Consider the following 22,898-nt stretch of genomic DNA (forward strand, 5'->3'; position numbering starts at 1 on the left):
CCGATTATTATACTCTGGGGTCTGAAAAGACCCCAGAGTATAATAATTGTTTATGGGTGTGCACAGTGGAGCATAATACTGTGTGCAGGGGCAACTATGGGGGATACTACGGGGTGCAGGGGCCACTATGGGCATAATACTGTGTGCAGGGGCCACTAAGGGACATAATACGGTGTTCAGGAGCCACTATGGGCATAATACTGTGTGCAGGGGCCACTAAGAGACATAATACGGTGTTCAGGAGCCACTATGGGCATAATACTGTGTGCAGGGGCCACTAAGGGACATAATGCTGTGTGCAGGGGCCACTATGGGCATAATACTATGTGCAGGGGCCACTAAGGGACATAATACTGTGTGCAGGGGCCACTATGGGACACAATACTGTGTGCAGGGCCACTAAGGGACATAATACTGTGTGCAGGGCCACTAAGGGACATAATACTGTGTGCAGGGGTCACTAATACTGTGTGCAGGGCTTACTAAGGGACATAATACTGTGTGCAGGGGCCACTAAGGGACATAATACTGTGTGCAGGGGCCACTAAGGGACATAATACTGTGTGCAGGGGCCACTAAGGGACATAATACTGTGTGCAGGGCTTACTAAGGGACATAATAGAGTGCGGAGGAGGGGTCGGTCAAGATCTTTGGCGTCGGTTGGAGGGGCCCCATGTCAAAAGTTTGCCATGGGGCCCCACCATTCCTAGTTACGCCACTGGTGTGAATGTTATCTGTATCCCACACATGTCCAGCGGAATGCTATATCATAATGTGAATGGACCCTTAGCCTTCCGTACAGCGCACTCCGCGACTATTCCCTTCGTTTTTGCCTTATATATTTCTTTTGCATTTTGGATATGGCTTTTTCACTTGTACATATTCTTTGTACATTGTTAGGGAAAACTTCAAGGTATATGGAAGGAGTGGAGTGTTCCAGGTGGGGCATGATGTCACTGTCTGTACACATCAGGGTTAACATGACACCTGTACAGGAATGTGATAAAGCCCCAGTCAGGGCAGGGAAGGGCCAGCCGGCTACTGACAGGGCGCACAGCACACACCTCAAACCCCCCTCGCACTGCACATTTATAGCAGCGCCTTTCATTCCAGTCTACGGTTTTGGATCAGCTCATTTGAATAAGACGGGGGAGCACGCCCCACCTCCGGACTCGTGCTAGTGCTGGACCTTCGATGTTCTGCAGGCTGCTCGGTGCAGACTTCTTCCCGTTCATCCGCCCAGTGCTCCGGTAATCCTGGATCCTGCCTGTTGACGGAAGTGTCAGAGAGAGCATGGCAGGAAAGGAGCCTCTGCTGGGCACTCTGAAAGGTTGGTGGAGCTGAGAGTGACATGGAAATCGTTGTAGTGTGTGACACTACAAGTCCCAGCGTCTCTTGTTAGCTAGTGAAGCATGCAAGGGGCTCACTCACTGGACTGTAGGATAGCCTGCTGCTTATATCTGCTATTGCCCTCCCCAGGGTCACTGTAGGGGGTGCTATCACATTGCCCCCTCTAATGCACAGCTAAGGGCTTGGGGTACCAGTGACTTTTGCTAAATGCAGCTTTTTGATGACATCCTAGACTATAAGATTTTGTCAGCTTTTCCTGGTAGTGGTGGCAAAAAGTGCTATAAATGTCCTAAACTGCACCACATTACTTGTGTAACAACCCCCTAATCCCATAGAAGACAATGGGCATCACATAATAGTCTGTAGGGGGCGCAGTCCTAGAAGGCAGAAAGAGCACAAGTAATACTGCCACTTTTACTTTACAATGCCCTCATAACCTTGTGCCCACTTCAACACTGCCACAGTGTGCAGACCTGTAATCCGTGTACCCCATATTGAGTGCCGGCCAGGGGGGTAACTTGAGGGAGTGCAAAGGGTGCAGTTGCAATGGGGCCCAGGAGCCTTAAGGGGCCCATAAGCACTGGCATCAGTATTGAGATTGCAGCTTCCATCTGTCCCATAAACCAAGGAGACCCACAGATTACCCTAACCACACTAAGATTAAACTCCTTAGTACCCATAATCATCACTATAAAGAATGCACTGTAGGGATGAGGTAGGGGGCCCCGGACAAAAGATTGCATCGGGGCCCACAAGACTTTAGTTACGCCACTAGTGCCGGCTCAGGAAATTCTCACTATCCTATGGGGTTTTCATCTAGATGGCAGTCCCAGATAGTCACAGTGCCCATGATATAAGTCACTATACAGTTAGGGCTCGTTCATTTTGGCGCCTAATCCACCCCCTCACAATAGAGGTCTATGTAGACCGCTAGCTTACTTTTTTCTGTGAGTGGCATGTTACAGCTCACGGAAAAAAGAAGCTGCCCTTTCTTCAGGCGGATTCCACGGCTGATTCAGCCCCGGCGTCCACTTTGTGGCAGCACCCTCCGGATTAGACTCATTCATTTGGGCCTGCATCAGAGTGGGAAGCCATGACTGTCGAAAATCATAGCAGGCGCATTTTGGCCCTATTCTGACGCAGATTTCCGTGATACAATCAGGATCAAAATCCACCATTCTGTGCCCCGTGTGAACTAGCCCTTAGGGTCCATTCACATTGAGGAATTTGGTGTGGAATTGCAGCGCTGAAAAAGAAAAAAGCCTCCCATTGATTTCAATGGGTTCCTTCTAACAGAAAAAGGAACCCATTGAAGTCAAGGGGAGGATTTTTTTTTTTTTCAGCGCTAAAATTTCACACCAAACTCTTCACCATTTTTCTCTGTGTGACTGGACCCTTATAGTGCCCATAATACAACCACAGTGCCCCCAGATATACAGTAGTGAGGGCCACAGTGCCCCCAGGTACACTGTCAGCCATAGTGCCCCTGATATAGTGACAGCCATTGCCTCTGACATCCAGTAGTGAGAGCCGCAGTGCCCCGGTGAGCATTTCAGTACCCCTGATATAACCACAATACCCCCAGATGTAGTAAGAACCAAAATAGAACCATATTCTCCCAATAAATAGAGCGTGCACAACACTCCCAGACTGTGGCCGTCACAGTGTCCCCAGGTATAGTGATAGCCACAGTGACTTCCCCCAGTGCCACTAGATATGACAGCCCAAATGCGGTAATGCCCCCAGGTCAAATGTAGTGACAGCCAGAGTGTCCCCAGATATAGTGTCGGCCATTACAGCCCTTATTACCTCCTTGTTCCCTCTTAGATTAAGATGCGGAATCACTAATAATAGAGCAAAGGATATCTGCTGGTAATGCTGCCCCCTGCTGGCTGCACTTGCTATCTGCCTGCTTCCATACATGTATAGCTTAATCAATGTTATCGAAAAGACTTAAAATCTGTTGGCATAGGTGTGGGCAGGTGGACTAGATGAAACTCTACAGGAGAGCAAATGCTTCAGACCATCTGGACACGAAACATGAAAGCAGCCGCCCTGGAAAACCATTTTTTTGTGGCTTAAAATGCTGCTGTGTTTCTTATATTGCAATATGATTTAAATAGAAACCATACATGGAGTAATACCTTACACGTGACTATATTGACTGTACGTGTTGACATGAGGTGGGAACTTAAGCAACAGTAAAGCATGTCTAAGGATCTAATAAGGTGGGAATCCTTCTATTGACTGTCATTCACAGCTCAGTGACCCCTCTGCTACATGGTAGTGAGGTTTGACATTTTAGTTGTTGGCTTTGGCACCTTATCAAAGGTCACTGTTTTACAATACAACAATCTACACTAACGTCCATGTGATATATGTGAATACAGCTAACAATGGATAACAATGGAAATTCTTTTTCTTCCAGCTTGCGTCCTGGGATTGCAGACAGACAGTTTAGAGACCATCACAGATGACTCTCCTCATGTGACTCCACTATGCGATACTATAGAGATGATCCTGCGTAAAGGACTGAAAAGTAAGTACTACAAGCCAGTTTAGTAGTAAGCCTCTGGGTTGTAGGTAAATTAGGTAAGATATTGTGACAGTGGCTCCTTCCTATAGCTCAATAAGCCGGATCAGAGGTTTTCAGATTCTCATCAACTCTGGGGGACCAAGCCTACACATGTATTACATGGACTGAAATTCATTTGTGTCAGCTGCAGGGGAATGGGTTAATATCAGTTTCCCTGGCCTGTTTGGCTGAGTGTGATGACAAGAGAACCCCAGTTTATGTATTTTTCTTTGATATGTGTTTTTATATACAGCCTCACTAATCCTATTAGACCTATGTAATTTGTTTTGTTGATCAATCCTATTCAGTGGTGCTATGTGTATACAAGGGGATATTAAGGTATGTTCACACAGAGTTTTTTGCAGGCGGATTTTGACGCTAAATCCGCCTGCAAAAATGGCTCCCATTGACTTCAATGGGAGCCGCTCCCTTTTTTATCTACTAGATAGTAGCAGAAAAAAAGAAGCAACATGACCTATCTTGCTGCAGATTCCACAGCACTAGACACGCTCCTGTTTAGGTCCATTCATTTGGACCTAATAAGGAGCGGGTCACAGCTAGCTGTGCCAAAAAACCACACAGCGGAAAAAGTTTCCACCGGGTACCCCAGCAGGGGGTTGGGCTGCACACATTTATCCGCTCTATGAACACATTACCTTTTTGAGGTATGTTTGTGTCAGAATGTTGGGGACACACCTGTATATGTGCGTGAGGTTTCTGTTGAGTCAGTAGTGGTGGCGGTGTGTATTTGGGGTGCGTGGACTGGGTTGGGGTGCGACTTCTGCTCAACTTGCAGCCTTAGTGAAGGGTGAATGCAAGATTAAGTGAATGGAGGGAGTCGACCTCTGATAGCCGCACCTGTATCACGTGCAAGGATGGCCCGTAAGTGACACTGATCTTGGGGGATGAATAGTCTCAGTAAGTAAATCCACTGTATTTTCATGGATCCTCCTTCTTTTTAATTGATAGAGGGAATGCCGCTCACAGTGGAGGATGCTCTATTATTAATAAATGTGTGCCATTGTCTTCCAGGTGGTGTGCTGGGGTTGAGGAAAAGAGATTACTGGCATTGGATTGAGGAGCTACCACAATATGATACCTGTAGCAGGTGTGAACCAAACATATATAAATATATATAGTTTATAAAGGATCAGGAGCCTAGGAAAGCTGGGATTAAGGAGACAAATTATTCCATGTAGAGTGGATTTCTATAAATGCAGTAAAATTCTGATAATTTGGCATCTTCTGAACATCCAGTGTTATAATGGATCCAGAAACCCTTATAAGCAAAGTAGGGCATGAGGTCTATAGAGGACAATTGCTTTCAACCTACTAGTTCCCATAAATCAGGTAAAGTTGTTGTGACGTGCTGGATTACCAAAATATTAAGACCACTGGATGCCAGATGCTTTTAGGTTTTTTTTACACTCTTTCAGAGATGCATTTACTTAGCTGAGCTTATGTAAAACGGAACGATTCAGCTCCCCATACACCTAATAGTCGGGTGAACCTTTTGATTTCAATGGGTTCAGTTGATTATCTTGTGTCTATGGTGGTGTGAACTCTTTCCTGGAAGATGGTGTCAGCAGAAACAAGGGTCAAGTGTATTGAATTTCACCATATCCATTCTTTTTGCCATACAGTTCCGGCAGTAGCTTACCTGCTTCTCCTGTTTGAGAACACTTGTATGCTCGGGTAAACTGAGCTTGGGAGGAATAGCTGTTGGCTGACATCTGTTGAAAGTTTAAAGGGGGTCAGTCAACACAAAATCGCAGTACCTTGTAGGGCTGTCAGCACAGTTCTTATTGAGGACCGCTGCTTAAGTCTTGTAAAATTCGTCCTTTATCCCTATGCAAATGAACGGCAAAGGACTTTAGGGGAGTTTATTTTCCATCGATGAGCTACACTATCTGCTGCTGCTAAGTACTGCTCTGCTGCGCCCACTAGCTGTACTGTGTGTGTCTGATGATGACACATTGCACCCAGAGGTGAAGGAAGCCAGCTTCAGATGGGGGCAGTGTGTGATCATCCGACATGCACAGGACTGAGCTGAAGTTACCAGCAGGAGATGAAGTCCATTGATGTAAGCAATGTTTCTAAAGCCCGATTTTTACAAGAATGGTGCAGTGGCCCTGAGTAGGAAATTCATCATTGTAAACTGTGCTGACAGCCCTACAAAGTACTGTGATTAATTTATATTTCAATTTTGTGCTGACAAACTCCTTTTAAGCCTACCTTCAGTTATGGACTTTGTAATACATCTTATTTAAGAATTATGTTTCCATCTTCACTTTTCAGGCAGAGCTGCTTTTACATACTAGTCTATGAGGTTTACCCTGCACAGTAGTGCCTTTGGCACTCAGCTGTGTAGGGAACTGCAGTCAATCCCATTTACTTGACTGGGACCATGCTGTAGATCTGAATTAACTCTGCATCCCTTTTACTTTCAGAATAGGTGGAGATCCTAGAGGTTAGACCCCCCCCCCCCCTCCACTGTTCATAAATTGCTTATTTTATTGTATAGATCCAAGGATTAATTCTGATGTTTCATTGTCTCCTTGTATATCTTCTCATATATTTGTATCTTGTTTTCATAGGCTCGCTCATATTTCGGTCATGATCGAGAAGACTTTGGCCTGTCCCAAGGTATTAACCCCACAGGGACGAGGACGATATTTTGTACGCATGGCCCTTAGTAGAAAGACTTTAGCCGCCACAGTTCAACATTTGCAGCACACACAGAAATTACTTGAGGTGAGTCTGAAAACTTATGATCATACAGGTTTATCTCAAGTGTATGCATGGGAAAGCAGGAGACTAAGGAATGCTTGAGGAAGATGTCCTGGAGACTTTGGCATGCAGTCAGTAATACAGATGTAAGCTTTGCTTCCTCACTATTAGCTTGTTTGTGACCACACACATTTCAATGCAAATAACAAAGTTATTCCTTCTCTGTTTATCAAAGCCTGGGTCACATATGCAATGCACCAGCTCCTTTGTCTGACCACGAGTCTTATGATCGAGACGCGCCCCATCATACTGTATAAAGTATTTCACAGACTTCAAGCAAATCTGTCAGGTGAATTTGGGACACTAAATCACCCACAGGTCCTTGTGGACTGGGGGATTAGTGTCAAATAGCACTGTTGTAATACTGTCTGTGCCCGCATTAAAAAAAAACAAAAAAAAACCTTTGTATCTATTATAAATCAGTTTGATGAGTCTTATTGGACTCGTCTTTGGTGCTACCGGCGCATGCACAGCTCTTCAGTGAAGCCACGGACTGAAGACAAGATGTACTACTCAGGTTTCCCTGAAGCTCTGTGCCGGCACTGGGAGTACAGCCTCTAGGTAAGTATAAAGTTTTTATTTTTTTTATTTTTAATGCAGTAATGGTGTTACAACAGGGCTATTTGGGACACCAAACCACCCACAGATACCTTATGAACTGGGGCTTTAGTGTCCAAAATTGTCCTGACAGGTTCATATTAAGCTAAGTGAACTAGTATTCAGCCGAAAGCTATTTTTTCCTGACTCCTTAGGCACTTCTGGCCGGTCCAGTGAGAGCAAAAGGATCGGGCGTGATAAAATCCTCCTGCTTTTCCCCAAGGGATTGTCTTAAGACCCTCGTACATATTAGATGGTTGGCCTGCCCTGACATCTGTAAGAATAAATTGACAACTGGGTGTTATCATTCTTTGTCAAAAGACTGAGTCCATACACAGCCCACCACTGTCCAGTCGGTTCCGATGGCATTCCCTTTGAGAAGGGAAATGGTAACACAAAATTTTCTATTTTATTTCTTTATTAGAGATGAGCGAGTACTGTTCGGATCAGCCGATCCGAACAGCACGCTCCATAGAAATGAATTGATGCACCTGGTACTTCCGCTTTGACGGCGGCCGGCTGCTTAACCCAGCTGCGTGCCGGCTACGTCCATTCATTTCTATGCGAGTGTGCTGTTCGGATCGGCTGATCCGAACAGTACTCGCTCATCTCTATTCTTTATCTCCAAGCTGGTATAAAATCAGAGGCATAACTTGAGGTGGTGCAGTTGCCCCGGAGCCCAAAAGTACTGGCATCAGTATTGAGATTGCAGCTTCCATCTGGCCCATAAGCCAAGGAGACCCACTGATTACCTTAACCACACTAAGGTGGATTAAACTCCTTAGCATATGTAACCATCACTATCAAGAATTCTCTGTAGGGATGAGGTAGGGGGCCCTGGACAAAAGATTGCACCAAGCCCACAAGACTTTAGCTATGTCACTGTATAAAAGGGATATTGCAAAGCTATAGAATAAAGATAGATAGACACACACACACACTTAACCAATTTTACCTTGTCGAATTAATTCTGGAACTTGTGTCCTTTTATTGTAGTGGTACGATCCAGTATTCTCTGTTCTGGGAAATGAGGAACATATGGGTAATATATCCTTTTTTTTTTTCTCCCCCATTACCTACATACGAGTAATGGTTGTTTACAGTCTGGAATATAAGTCAATAAGTCAGGAGTAATAGTAATGGTTAAATTCACTGATTCTCCATACATCCGTCTTATAAATGTGTTTCCTCTACAGAGCCCTTCTTGTCTTTGCTGTTGGTAATCTCCCAAAGCACTTTCAATCTAGATCTGCAGGTAAGCCCAGTGCAGTATATTGAGATACAAGGACCTGCTTCTGCCCCATGTCCTCTGTAATTGTCCGTGCACAAGTTACATGTAGCCTACAATTATTTTAAAGGTGGCCATACACATTAGATAAGTGTTGTCCAAACCCACAGGCTTCATCTGGACTAACCTGCCGTCTAATGTGCATGGGGGTTGCCCAACTCTCCCTCAACAGCGATTGTTTGGGAGAAATAAGGATTAGGCACTTTAGATGCCAACATGCCTGATCCTTATGCTCTTAATGGAGATAGATCTCCACCAGAGGTGTCTGGCAGCAGTAACCCTACTCTGGAGATACATGCATGCTCAGTGCACATGTGTGGGGGCTGAGTGGTCAGGAGGCTAGCTGTTATCTATGATGTATAGCCACTTTATTGTACTGCTTTACATTGGTTGTAATAGATGACCTTTGTTCTTTACCAACAGAATTCCAGTTTCCTGGATGAGAGCTGGCTCCTACCTGTAAGAATGGATTCTTTTTATATATTTTGTAATAATGGTGTGATTGTTTTTCTCTCTAAATATTGCAGGGAATTTGGTGAAATGTGTATTCTGTTAGGGTCATCATGACCCGGGGCACTAGGTAGATCTTGCTGTCTCTTAAAGGGGTGGCCCAGGGAGACTTTAAACTTCATCAGGGGGTTTTAAAGTGCTGTATCCAAGGGATCCGACCCCAGGTCATATAATCTGAACCAGCACTTGGCCCTCAAGTTGTTCTACCTCTTCCCTCTTCTCATGTGTTCACAGGTAGTACTTGTGTTATGGTGGCTGGCTTTACCTTTGCTACAGGGGTTGATGCGCAGCCATCTATTTTTTTACGGTGGCAAGTGGCACTTTCCAGAAGTAGATGTAGAATTGATGGTGACCTTAGTATGCACCAAAAATTACAGGATTGTGATAATGTGTGGCTGCGTGTCATACATTCACACAACAGACGCAGGCTTGAAGGAAAACATAGGCCTTCATCCAAGAAGGGACTCCATTGTGTTCCTCCTTCAGCAATGGACTGGTGGTGATGATAATATGAAGCTCTCCTTAAAGAATACTGACCAGGTTTACTAGCTGAGCGGTAATGTCTATTTTTGGTTGTGTTGCCTTCTAGTATGATAGGGCCACTGTCTTGTGTAGTTAAACTAGGCTGTTGGCCAGGTATGGGGTCAAACTGGACCACAAGTGACAATGTTGAACACTGTACTCTGCTGTCAGTCCCATAGATCTTTAATGGATCAGCTTTAAAGTGAGGAGATCCGGGGGGCTCAGCTTTATCGTAAGGCTCCCAGGTGTGGGGTCCTCAGTGATCACTTTTCCTCTATCCTATGGATGGGGGTTAAATGGTAGTTGTGATGCAACATTTCATCAGTAAATGCCTATTGTGTAAGTAAATGAGAATATGCCGTACCTAATGAGGAGGATAACCACTAATGGTTTATTACCCTAGGTGTGTGTCACCTATCAGACGGTGCCATGTCGAGAGCTGGGGATGGTACTGCGGTAAGAACTTTGACAATATGGAAGCACAAATATCTTTACTTTCTTGTACAAAATGCATGATTACATGTCTTAGGTAGGGTTCACATTATCGTTAGTGTCTGCTCAGAAGTTGTCCGTTAAAAAAAACCAAAAAAAAACCGGACACCTAGTTGCTAAAGTCTTGTATGGACAATAGCCATGGACACTGCTGAGCAGACACCAGCGGTAGTGTGAACGCCCCCTTAGGTATTGTGTTGTTACCATTGGCAACAGATTTCAATACCAACTGTAGGTGTCATCCAGCAACTGCACTTTGACCTCACCCACACCCTGTCTGAGTACAGCCACTCCTACAAGACACCGAGGAACAGTACTAACTGGTTTAGCTAGTTGTGTCAGGGAAGAAACTCCTTTCCTTTCTGTCCTAGCATACCTTTACCTACTCAGGCTTCTTCCTCTTCAGTCTGATCAGTGACTGTTTACACTGCAGACTGTACAACACTTGGGATCATTGACCTACATGTAGGCACGAGCTGTAGAAACAAGTCGATTCCTCATATGACTAAGAACCAAATAAGACCTGTATATACAGTTAAGTGTCACACTAGCATTAATGGAGATTACGCATTGGAATGACCCCTGTCCTAGCGCTGGACAATCGAAAAATAGCCGAAACCCAACATCAACCCAGATGTAATAAGCAAACCAAAATAACCAACAAGTACAAAATCATGTTCGTTATTTCAGTTCTGTTATTAAAACATTCATGAGGTTCCACCTCCAGTTTTGTTTGGACCTATTATTATATTCTGGGTTCTCTTCATAGCCCAAATTATCACTACTGATAGCCCAAAGGAGATGATCAAACATAAAGTGTTATTCGCCACTCCTGGGCTGTGGTGCAACAGCCTGTTCTCTTCTGGTCTTCATACCGACACCTGGACTGCTGAAGCCTAATTTGGCCTCAAGAATCACGTAATGTCTTGACGCACAGATGCAAGCGTTACAAAACCGTGCGACCACTGAGGTCCGATCATAGGCTTCAGAAGTTCCTGATGTTTGGAAGAAGACCAGAAGAGAACAGGGAGTTGTGCCAGAGCCCAGGAGAGGTGAGTAACACTGTGTATTATGTTTAATTAGGGCATTATGGCCCTAATATTACATATTTATCTAGGCCTTAACCCTTCAGGCGTGTGTATTTTGCCCAATATACATATTTTCTTATATCTCCTGTCTTACTATTGGTATCAATGTTTTTATGAATTATGTACTAAGACTTAGTATTTTATCCCCTGAGCATTGTTTGGTTTGTTGTTAATATGCACTGCTTTTGGGATTTAGTATGTTGGATTATTAGCCTTTACTATGGGTTTATGCTGATTCTTTTGGTTCCAGGCAAGTCCATCTTTTTCAGGTACACTGTATATATTTTTGTGGACTCCTGAAAAAGCTCCTATCGGCAGCAAAGGAAGTGACTTGCAACTTCCAGTAGCTCTCTGACTGTTATGTATAAGGATTTGTTATTCTCATCTCACTGTTCAATAATATATATATGTGTATATTATATTGTATTATATTATATTATGGCTTCTTTGGAACCAGTTATTAAACAATAAATTGTATTATAAAGTAAATGCATAATGACTAGAGATGAGCGAGTAGTGAAATATTCAAGATTCAATATTCGTTTCGAGTAGAGACTCAATATTAGACTACTTGATCAAATATCGAATCCCATTATAGTCTATGGGAAAAAATACTCGTTTCAGAGGAAACCACTATTCGACTAAAGGAGAGTTAACAAGTCCACGAGTAGCAGGAGGAGAGTGTTTAGGAGGAGCGCTGTGCAGTTAAAGCGCACAGACCCCATAGACTATAATGGGTCCTTGTGCTTGCAGCGCGCTGCCCATGGCAAGTACACGTACCCCATTATGGTCTATAGGGTCCATGTGCTTTAACTGCACAGCGCTTGCAGCTGCACTGATATTCCGTTCGGGGGGATCCTCCTGCGGACTCCTTCCGGACGGGAGACAAGCACTAATGTGAACCGGCCCTTACTCGTCCTGCAGAACCAGCATTGATTGGCTGAATGCTATACACTGTATAGCATTCGGCAAATCAACGCTGGTTCTGCAGCAGGCTCGTTCTTGCTAGTCAGGAGAGCTGGCAGCTTGCGTTATGCAGGAGCTGACTTTTTCTCATAGGAATGCATTGACCAGCGTTCATTGGCCAGTGTACAGCATTTGGCCAATCAACGCTGGTTCTGCTGGAGGCTCGTCTGTGACGAGGCGGAGTCTAAGATCGGACCACAATGGAGACTGCTGTGGTCCGATCTTAGACTCCGCCTCCTCACAGACGATCCTCCGGCAGAACTGGCGTTGATTAACCAAATGCTGTACACTGTATAGCATTCGGCCAATCAACGCTGGTCAGTGCATATCTATGAGAAAAAGTCAGCTCCTGCATAACGCAAGCTGCCAGCTCTCGCGACTAGCAAAGATGAGCCTGCTGCAGAACCAGCGTTGATTGGCCGAATACTATACACTGTATAGCTTTCGGCCAATCAAGGCTGGTTCTGCAGGACGAGTAAGGGCCAGTTCACATTAACGCTTGCCTCCCGTCCGGTTCTGAATCGAATCTTTACTGCGAGTAGTATTTGACTCGATCGAATAATACTCGCTCATCTCTAATAATGACCTCACAAATAAAACCTGGTGCCCTCCATGTTAATCCTTCTGACGTGTTTCCTGCGATTCCCAGTCCCCCTTTCCCTTCCCAAACATATGTAAAATAGCCGCCAAGTTCTCAGACTACTCTATGCACACTGTGCTTTATTACTCAGACATATCTTTCCCAGCCAGGAGCAAGGGAAAATGTCTCAGACTACTAAATCACAGTGAGCGTAGGGTAGTCTGAGAAGTCGGCAGTCATCTTACAGCGATGGAGAAGAAACTGGAATTTTTAGGATCCACACCTGGAAGATGAAAATGGACGGCCAAAGTTTTTGTAACTTAGCATCACTTTAAGGTGTTGACTAAAGCACTTGCTGGACTTGAGAATTCAATGGGACAAAAATCCAGTCTTTTAGTGTGATAATAACTAGAGATGAGCGAGTACTATTCGAAACGGCCGTTTCGAATAGCACGCACCCATAGGAATGAATGGAAGCAGCCGACACACAGACTTTGCCGGCCGCTTAACCCCTGCATGCCAGCTGCGTCCATTCATTCCTATGGGTGCTATTTGAAATGGCCGTTTCGATTAGTACTCGCTCATCTCTAATAATAACACAAGTGTGTCACTATCTCAATCCTGTACTTTGGTCTGTTATTTTTTCTTTCCCCAGATATCATGAAGGACGCGTGTTTGTAGTACAGGTGCTACCGGATAGCCAAACAGAAGTAGATGAGGTGGTTCTGGCAGGAGATCTCATTGATGAAATAAATGGTGTCTCGCTCAGAAATGCATATAATGGACAGGTAAGCAGGGAGTGTCTGGGATGACCCACTGGATGGGACTTCCACTGCTGAAATGGGGTCCTGTGTTCCCAGTGTCAGTGTAGTGGTAGCCATTCATTCACGCTGCCGCTCCATTTATTTTATATGGGAGTGCCAAAGATAACAGCACTGTACTCTGGTGTCCCATAGAGAATGAATTGAGTGGCAGTGCACAGTTGTTGCACCATTCAGTCGAGGGATGTGTACACAGTTTTTTGTAATTAAAAAAAACAAACTTGATACTTGAGCGTCGCATGTACTGGAAAACTATTCCATTCCCCCCAAAAACTGAAACAAATCAATAACCCTATTAAGGCAGGCACAGTACTAAATAAACTGAAGGGAGAGCCATTAATATTCCAAATGATCCGGTGGCGGTGGAAAGATGGCGAATTGTTCCGACCACTCATACCGTATCTCAAAGGAGTCAAAGAACGGGTTCCTAACTTCCAACTACAGCAGCAACCCAGAAATCTAGAATCGAGTCAAGAGCGTCCACAACAGGAGGGAAGGTAAGGTCTTAGAGTTTGGGATATTGGGGGAGCTGTTCATTCTGACAGCTAATGTCCATATTACATTTATTCCTTAGGCTCCTGTATTCTGTGAAGTATGTAGGACAAGCAGATGTTGGAATGGTAAATGGCATATACAATTATATAACATACTGGATTTCATACAGTGCAGCATCTGTCAGTGTCTTTTACATCACCATTGACTTATACTGCAGTTTTTTAACTTCCTAAATGTGTGTCTATTGGTATTATTAATAATGCAAAATAAGTATTACCTACTAGTCATGGAGGTGGAGCCACGTGGGGGAATAGTCATGGTGTCCATACCCTAAGGATACTTCAAGCTGACCCCTGGTTCACATTAGTGTTTGGATTCCGTCCGGGGGAGTCCACATAAGGACCCCCCTACCCGAACGGAATACCAACCCAACTGCAATTGCTGTGCAGTTAAAGCACACGGACCCCATAAACTATAATGGGGTCCATGTGCTTGCCGTGCACGAATTAGGCATATTGAAGTGAGGTGTACTAGCCTTATTTTTACCTAGGTGTTTTTTAGGGTATGAGTGCGGGAGTATTCATCCATGTGGCTCCATCTCGGAGTCCTCAGGTCAAACACCCCCATAGATGTACCATCTGCCCTGCATTTTATAAAATTTTTGAATAGCCTTATGAAATAATATTTAGCTTGAATAAGAAACACTTTTTTTTTTTTTTTTAATTCTAGTTTGGGGGCAAGGAAATACTAGATGTTGGTATCACTAAGGTGCGAAAGCAGAACTGTCCTCCAAAGGTGAGGTGTTTTGTTTTTTCCATGTTATTTCTGTGTATGCACAGGAGAGCTTTATCAATGCTCAGCATGAACTTTCTCTTCCCCAGAATGTATTGCTTGATATCAAAGAGACAGAAGTCGCAGTAAATGACAAAGAATCCTCTGAGGTAAATGATGGCACGTTGTTTGCACTTAATGACTTGTGGGACCTTTACCATGAGAAGTCATACTGCCCTGACGCTGTGTGTTTCTGCAGGTCCTGTTTCACTACTCATACCCAGAGATTTCCAGTGTAGGACGAAGGATGGATAACAAGAGCGTCTTTGCATTATGTGCTGTGTGAGTATGACTGGAGTGGTGGTGCAGACAATGGGAAAGTTATACATATCCTATTATTCATGTGCATGCCTATCAGAGAAGATATATAGCCAGGACTTGGCCTGTAGTGCATCTGTGTGCCATGTGGTAGGTGCTCTTCTAGGAGCAGAGAAGCTTGTATGAAATCGGAGGCATCTGGAGGTAAATTAAAATGGCGATGTGCTGGAGCGCTTAAAGATGTCTTCCAGAAACGACATCACAGCTCTCCACAAGTGTGGATATATTTTCTCTGATTCTTGCAGTTTAGTTGAGCTGTAATACCAGGCACCACCCATAGACAGGTGTGGTGCTATTTCTTTACAAAAGCATCTGTGTGTTTCTAATGTAGGATTCTTCCTCCCCTCCTGAAATACTTGTATTTTCCATATGATATGTGGAGCATTTCTTCTATGTTATGCTGTTCCTCTGTTATTCCTACTAGACGTTTTATTAACAAACTGGCTGTTGCTTGTTAGGGTGTGTAACTGCACTTTTACGTTGTTCAGTCAGACAGACTGTATGGATACACCCCTATGTCAAGGTAAATGGCAACACCCAGTTGTCAATTTATTCAAATTAGGAGAAGTAACATTGCTCCTAAACCCTTACTTTAGGAGAAATAAGTATTTCCTGAAATGTGTCAGGAGAGCAGACAGGTTCTCTTAATGATGTTGTATCCACCAGTGTATAGTATTGACAATCTACTATTCCTGCCTTAGAGAGAAAGACACAGACCAGGATATGCCTTCATTCAGATGCTTTGTATTTGAAGCCACCAGCAATAAGGAGTGTGAGGAGCTGATAAAGCGCATTGGTGAGTGGTATGCAAGTTAGTTAAAACAGCTTTTCATTGACCACAGCAAATATAATATGATCCATTTAACTCTTCTATTCAGCCCAAACACACAGCAGCGTGGATGGAACCAGGTACATGAGGCCTAGGAAGGGTTGTTTGGTTTAAAGGCATCCTATCATTCAATCACTTTTTTTCTCATCAACACGTCAGAATAGCTTTAAGACTATTCTTCTCCATGCTGCCATTCACCTGAAATTCCAGTTTTTGTTGGTATGTAAAGGAGTTCTCTTGCAGCACTGGAGATGGGTCCCAGCACTCAAGCCGCACTGCTGCCAGAAAACTCTCCAGCTCTTGCCTCAATCTTCTTATGGAACAAGGGCTTCACAGTGTCTAACTTCTAGAGCTTGGGCAAAGCCAACTGCACACACCCAAAACAAAAAACAAACGCTACTTCCACAGTATCGTAAGTGGCCAGTTTCTCATGGCCGGCAGGCATGCGCAGTCGGCTTTGCCCTAGAAATTAGACTCTGCCAGAAGAAGACACAGTGAAGACCTTATTCCAGAAGATGAAGGCCGAGCTGGAGAGTTCTCTGGCAGCATTGGGAACGCCCCCAGTGCTGTGAGAGAACTCATTTACATACTGATAAAACCCAGAATATCAAGCAAACGGCATATACAACAAAAGGTAGAAGAATAGTCTTTAAGAATATTCCGTTGTGTTAGTGAGAAAGTGATTGATAGTGTACCTTTAATACCAGTATGCATCAATGATAATGTGAATATAGTTTGTTAAAGACTCACTGCAATGTCCATATGAAATAGAAAAATAGAAGTCCTGTGCGCATGACTTGATTTTAAAATAACGCACACCATTACAATAGTGGTTATACCTGCCAGGCTGCATCTGTAATGGTCAATTTAGCTGTTTGACAATTGCTTTGGTTCTCCAATGTACATGTAATGTTAGTGTGAACCTAGTGCAAGTTTTAATACATGCATTGTGTATAATACAAAAAAACCTGCCATCATTTACATTATGTTCAAAAAAAAAAAAAAAAAAGGTTCAGTACACAAACCTAATATACCATGTCCTAGTCAGTCCCAAAAAGTAAGTTTAGACCGATACAGGGTATTGTTTACAAGTTGATGACCATGTGTTAAAACTAGATCTATAAAAAAAACAAAAAAAAAAAAACCAAACACTGCTACAGTTAGTGTCCATTTCAGTAATCCCATGAAAGCAACATAGCCTGTTAGAGAGCACAAGCTGTAACTTTAAAGTGAATTAAACTGTTACATTCATCTGGGAATTGTGAAGCTGGCGATAGTCAACATGCAGTTTTACTTCTTTTGCAGCGGCGGGCTTCAAGCATACAGAGTGGTTTGTGTGACCCCTGAAATGAACAATTTCAACAATGTTCTTCCAGCTAGAGAATTTTCCCTCCTTCCCTAGAAGTCTTTGTACTAAATAAGTCTATAATAAAGATTTTATTTTTGTACTTGTGGTATAAATAAGCAGACAGAATGGGGTTGAATGATAAAACATTTAATTTAAAATACTGACACTACAATATATAAAATAGCTCTCATAAATGCACATTGTGTCTGTAGCTGCCTTGTTAACACATCAGTCTGCACTGTACAAAGCACCAAGTCACCTCATGTTGGGCGAGCTGCAGCAACCACCCAATTCTGAGTTACAATGAGTGGAAAGGGAAACAAACAATGGCTAACAGTCTCACCAATACTCTAGGCGGGAACACTTACAGAACTGACCCTGTTTACTAGTCTCATACATAGATACAAGGTGAGAGGCTTCAAGCCTAGCTCAGCATGAAGAAGTCTTAGCATCAGAGCACTCTGGCTGGAGAATCCCTTACTGACAGGTTATTGCATTGGCTGCAGAGCATAGTGGAACAGGGCCAAGGTCATGCAAAAGCATAAGCACCCGCTGCCCAATGTCAGGAACAGGGACAGCTAGAATCAGAAGCATTCACCCTGAGTGGCAGATGGAATGGTTTGTAAATTACAAAAAGGAGACGATCCATACAAAATAAAAACACAAGTTAAAACCAAAGTATTATACACATTCTTGCTATAAAAACGCCGCAAGTGACACTATGCTCTTTCTCCTCGTATCCTGCGAGCAAGCTGGATGTCCTTGGGCATGATGGTCACTCGTTTTGCATGAATGGCACAGAGGTTAGTGTCTTCAAACAGGCCAACGAGATAAGCTTCACTGGCCTCCTGCAAGGCAAGAATTACAATTATAAGCAAATGTACACATCTCTACTTCTGTCATTAGCCATAACCAGTCTGTACGGGAGAGTTACGTTGGGCTCACACCAGCGCCCAGACTCCGTTCTGAGCTTTCAGTCTTTTGCTTTTTTTTTTTTTTAAACCAGACACAGTACTGCATGTCAGACTGTCCAGTTTTTTTTTTTTTTAATAAAGTTTTGCGGCAGAGAGCATGAAACGCTCACGGCCGTACACCTTTCAAACCCATTCAAATGAATGGGTTTGAAAGAGTCCTGCAGCTTTCCATCTCCTGCTCTTTTGTGCAGGAAACGGAAACCTATAGGAAGGGAGACCGGGCGCTGATGTAAACGAGCCCTTACATGTTCACTTTCTCCACTATAAAGCCACCATCAAATGCTAGACCAACCAGGGCCAGACTACACTGCTACAGAGGTACACAAGTAGTTGTGTTAGCCCTACAATATCAAGAATCTTAAGATAACTTCCACTGCTTTGGAGCCCAACTGTTCTTTCCTGAAAATCTCCATCAATCCTGCCAAGACTTACAACCCACAGCCTGTAGGTGGCATGAACAATTTACAATAGCCATCCTTGTGAATGGCCTCCAATAGGCTGTGTTTAGCTTTGTAGTGAAATTTACATAAGGCATTGCTGTGTAGCGCAAAGTCTCTAGACAATAATGCTTTCCATATAAACTACAAGTAGTATACAGACTGAACTAGCCATCTGATCCCTGCTATGCACCCAGACTACCAACACGCCTTTTCAATTGGGAAAGTGATAAGGACAAGCCTTTACATGATCAGTAGAAATCAGATATTCTCACCTCCCAAACAGGTCATCAATTCTGTTGATTGTTACAAGGTTTTTCCGAAGACTATACAGTCAAGACACCCCAGCTACACAGCATCAGCAAGTCATTTGTTTGCAGTTATACCACATCTTCCAAACATTAACATACCTGCAATGCACCAATTGCAGCACTCTGGAAACGCAGATCAGTCTTGAAGTCCTGGGCGATTTCTCTCACCAGTCTCTGGAAAGGGAGCTTGCGGATCAGAAGCTCAGTGGACTTCTGGTAACGACGGATCTCACGCAGGGCAACAGTGCCAGGCCTGCAGAAAGTCAGAGAAAGATCAATTCCTTCCCAAGTTAAGTTTAATCACTTCATGGGCTGCAGAGTGCCCCAACTCACCAAGTGTGGAAGTCTGTGTATAGAGGAAGCTCTTGCCATGTAACTGAAGTAAAGATGGCACTTGGCTGACTGTTTTTGGATGACATGGCTGACCTTATGAGTCATTTGCCAGCTAATGAGGAGATTACTACCAGTGTAACACAAGCCTGGTATAAGGAGGGAATGGAAATTCCCATAATCCTTCATTAGAACAACCCACCAATACTACTACATAGAAATTCCCACTAGCCCTTGATAACCAAGTGCAGTGATGAAAATGCCCATTTAATCATGTGACCACCAGAGTGAGTCACTCACCTCTGGCTACACAGTAGTGAGTGGGATGAGGCATTGAGTAGCAAGTAAATAAGGATCAGCAGGGAGCGCTAGCACAGCAAGTGTATTAAACAGCACTACTAGAACTGAAGATGTGGGTGGTAAACTGGGTTACAGTCCTGGTGACTATGCTATTAGACCTTACGCATCCAAGTCCGTTTCACTGAAGACAACACCTACCTGTAACGATGGGGCTTCTTCACGCCACCTGTAGAGGGCGCACTTTTCCTGGCAGCTTTTGTGGCCAGCTGTTTACGGGGAGCCTTTCCACCAGTGGACTTACGAGCGGTCTGCTTTGTACGTGCCATCTCTTACCCTAATAAGAAGAAACATCATTATACTTCATATACAAGACACAATTATAGAACGTGGGCTTCAGTTGATAGCAAGGGGGGAGGGGGAAATAAGCAACAATCCTATAGATTACATACTAGACTAACACCAGGCTCACTGTAGTGTGGTCCTAGCCATTGTTCTGCTATAACAGTCCCATATGGAGCCAGTCAGCCTGTTTTAATGCTAGCCATCAGAGGTCCATTCTTTACACAGAAGCCGCTACTTGCACAAGGTTCACATTTCTGTTCTTTGGGTCAGCTTATGTACCCAAAAAGCGTAAACTATCGGCTTAAAAACCAGTCACTGAACACTAGTGCGACTGCAGCCTATAGGACGGGATTGTGGACACACTGCAATTAATCTCCAGATGCCAATGCAGCCTTATATTTGTGAAAGCCATCGCTCCATTCATATGGGCAAGAGCTCCAGCGCTCAAGACCAGTGGGGGGTGGGAACCGGTCACACCACATCAGGTATCCTTCATTAAGAGGAAGAGTACCCTCAAAAAAACTAAAATTATAATATAAATGGTTACTAAAGACTTAATCACCGTTCAGAAAGCAAAGCTGGTTGCCAACAGGGAATAATATCTGTAGTACAAGGGCTTCAGCCTGCTCTGCTCCACAACAGGAAAGGGTTAATCGCCATGATCGTTGTTTCCCGAATGACGTCACAACAGAAAAGGCGGTAAGACGCGTTCAAACAGTCACGTGGAATCGACCAGCCAATCATTGGCCTGGCTTAGCCCGAGAGCCAAACAACATGACAGCGGAAAGCCCCGACCTCCCGCCTGAGCCAGCTCACCGTCAAACCGCAACCCGGTCACTCTGAGCAGTAAATGCGCTCATACAACGGCTCCCATAGCGAATCCAGGAGCCTACTAGTATAGATTATATTAGCCACTCACACACAGCGGTCACCGCTAAGAGCGGCCACCAAAAAGAACGCCGCTCCCGCCCGCTGCGCCTCACACGTTTCGCTAAAAGCATAGCAATGATCTTGTAGTCACTTACTTGATCGCGCGGCCTGAGCTTCACAAATGTGTCTTCTCTCTAATGAACACAAGAGTCGTCTATGCGTAAGACGGCGGAGTACGCGCTTTATATAGCAGGCCGAGCTCGTGCGTCTTACGTCACAACTTCTCCACGTATCGTCACCACAGCTTGAACACAAAGAGCCCTTCCGATTGGTTGCTACTATAAGTGAAACCATACGTCAATTTTACAAGCTCCACCCCACAACCCTTCTATGCTGATTGGTTAGAATATCGCACTGTGATTGGTTCTTAACGTAAAGCTATGATTGGCTAGCTAGGAAATGGAATAAACCAATCAGAATTGATAGTTTTTCCTGAGTTTTGATTGGCTGAATCGGGGACGTTTCTATCCTGCTCTTGTTTCGAAGCTCTAGCATGGAGAGGACGGGATAGTGAGTGGAGTACATGGCCGATGCCTGGTGCACGGAGGCCGGGGACAGAGCTGGGCGAGGGCGGACATGGATGGGTGTCATTACCCCGGGAGTCACAGAGGACTCAGCAAGTCCTGGAGCTGAGAAAGGCTGACAACTGCCGAATAAGAATAAGCTTTACTGATTTATCATCAACTTTATACACAGAGATGGAAAAAGTTACCACGGGGGCCCATACTGAAACCTGGATGGGGGGCCTCTGTATTGTAATGCCGTTACACACAGTGATGTCACAGTACAGGGATAATACAGTGATGTCACAGTACAGGGATAATACAGTGATGTCACAGTACAGGGATAATACACACAGTGATGTCAGTGCAGAGATAATACACACAGTGATGTTACAGAGCAGGCATAATATACACAGTGATGTCACAGTACAGGAATAATATACACAGTGATGTCACAGAGCAGGGATAATACACACAGTGATGTCACAGTACAGGGATAATAACCACAGTGATGTCACAGTACAGGGATAATATACACAGTGATGTCACAGAGCAGGGATAATACACACAGTGATGTCACAGTACAGGGATAATAACCACAGTGATGTCACAGTACAGGAATAATATACACAGTGATGTCACAGTACAGGAATAATATACACAGTGATGTCACAGAGCAGGGATAATACACACAGTGATGTCACAGTACAGGGATAATAACCACAGTGATGTCACAGTACAGGGATAATACACACAGTGATGTCACAGTACAGGGATAATAACCACAGTGATGTCACAGTACAGGGATAATATGCACAGTGATGTCACAGTACAGAGATAATAACCACAGTGATGTCACAGTACAGAGATAATAACCACAGTGATGTCACAGTACAGGAATAATATATACAGTGATGTCATAGTACAGGGATAATACACACAATGATGCCAGAGTTTAGAGATAATGCTATGTGCAGTGATCTCACAGTACAGGGACAATAGCTGTGGTGATGTCACAGAACTAATAAAAATGGCGTCCATCCAAGAGACCCCATGGGATAGTACCGAAGTTTGCTTTTCTGGCTAATAAAGGTTGTAGACCAGGGAACCCACACCCTTCCTAACTTCCTTCTTCATGACATCCTTGTGCCCTAATGGGGCATCTAGACAGGTTTGTATTTTTAAGAAACCATTTGAGGATGGGGGCCCCACGTGGCGTAAACATAAACCGCAGCGTTTTACAGTCACAGCAAAGCTATTCCCATCCCCAATTTGCGTTAAAATACGAGCCATGTAAATGTGGTGACTGTGACATCAGTTTTGGAAATTGCAGCATGTCAATTATATCTATGGAAATACATTTTCCCTATA

The 22,898-nt window shown here is 44.0% G+C and overlaps 2 protein-coding genes across 2 annotated transcripts; one reads left to right on the top strand and one right to left on the bottom strand.

Annotated features, from left to right (window-relative positions):
• The first annotated feature begins 1,132 nt into the window (after positions 1 to 1,132).
• Positions 1,133 to 17,442, top strand: LOC142208644 (uncharacterized). The gene is made up of 16 exons (XM_075277273.1): positions 1,133 to 1,330; positions 3,779 to 3,889; positions 4,958 to 5,033; positions 6,523 to 6,679; positions 8,309 to 8,354; positions 8,509 to 8,567; positions 9,024 to 9,059; positions 10,036 to 10,088; positions 13,414 to 13,546; positions 13,880 to 14,076; positions 14,154 to 14,199; positions 14,804 to 14,869; positions 14,956 to 15,015; positions 15,105 to 15,187; positions 15,925 to 16,019; positions 17,358 to 17,442. The coding sequence occupies exons 1-16, from the start codon at positions 1,294 to 1,296 to the stop codon at positions 17,390 to 17,392; spliced, it is 1,290 nt and encodes a 429-aa protein (XP_075133374.1). The 5' UTR covers positions 1,133 to 1,293; the 3' UTR covers positions 17,393 to 17,442.
• An 89-nt stretch (positions 17,443 to 17,531) lies between these two features.
• H3-3B (H3.3 histone B) lies at positions 17,532 to 21,254 on the bottom strand. Its single transcript, XM_075277274.1, has 4 exons — positions 21,120 to 21,254; positions 19,951 to 20,086; positions 19,222 to 19,375; positions 17,532 to 18,248 (listed from the first exon to the last, which is right to left on the bottom strand). Exons 2-4 carry the CDS (start codon positions 20,076 to 20,078, stop codon positions 18,120 to 18,122), a joined length of 411 nt encoding a protein of 136 aa, XP_075133375.1. The 5' UTR covers positions 20,079 to 20,086; positions 21,120 to 21,254; the 3' UTR covers positions 17,532 to 18,119.
• Between the last annotated feature and the right edge of the window lie 1,644 nt (positions 21,255 to 22,898).

Source organism: Leptodactylus fuscus, chromosome 6 (assembly GCF_031893055.1).
Source record: "Leptodactylus fuscus isolate aLepFus1 chromosome 6, aLepFus1.hap2, whole genome shotgun sequence".
Taxonomy (NCBI): Eukaryota; Metazoa; Chordata; class Amphibia; order Anura; family Leptodactylidae; genus Leptodactylus; species Leptodactylus fuscus.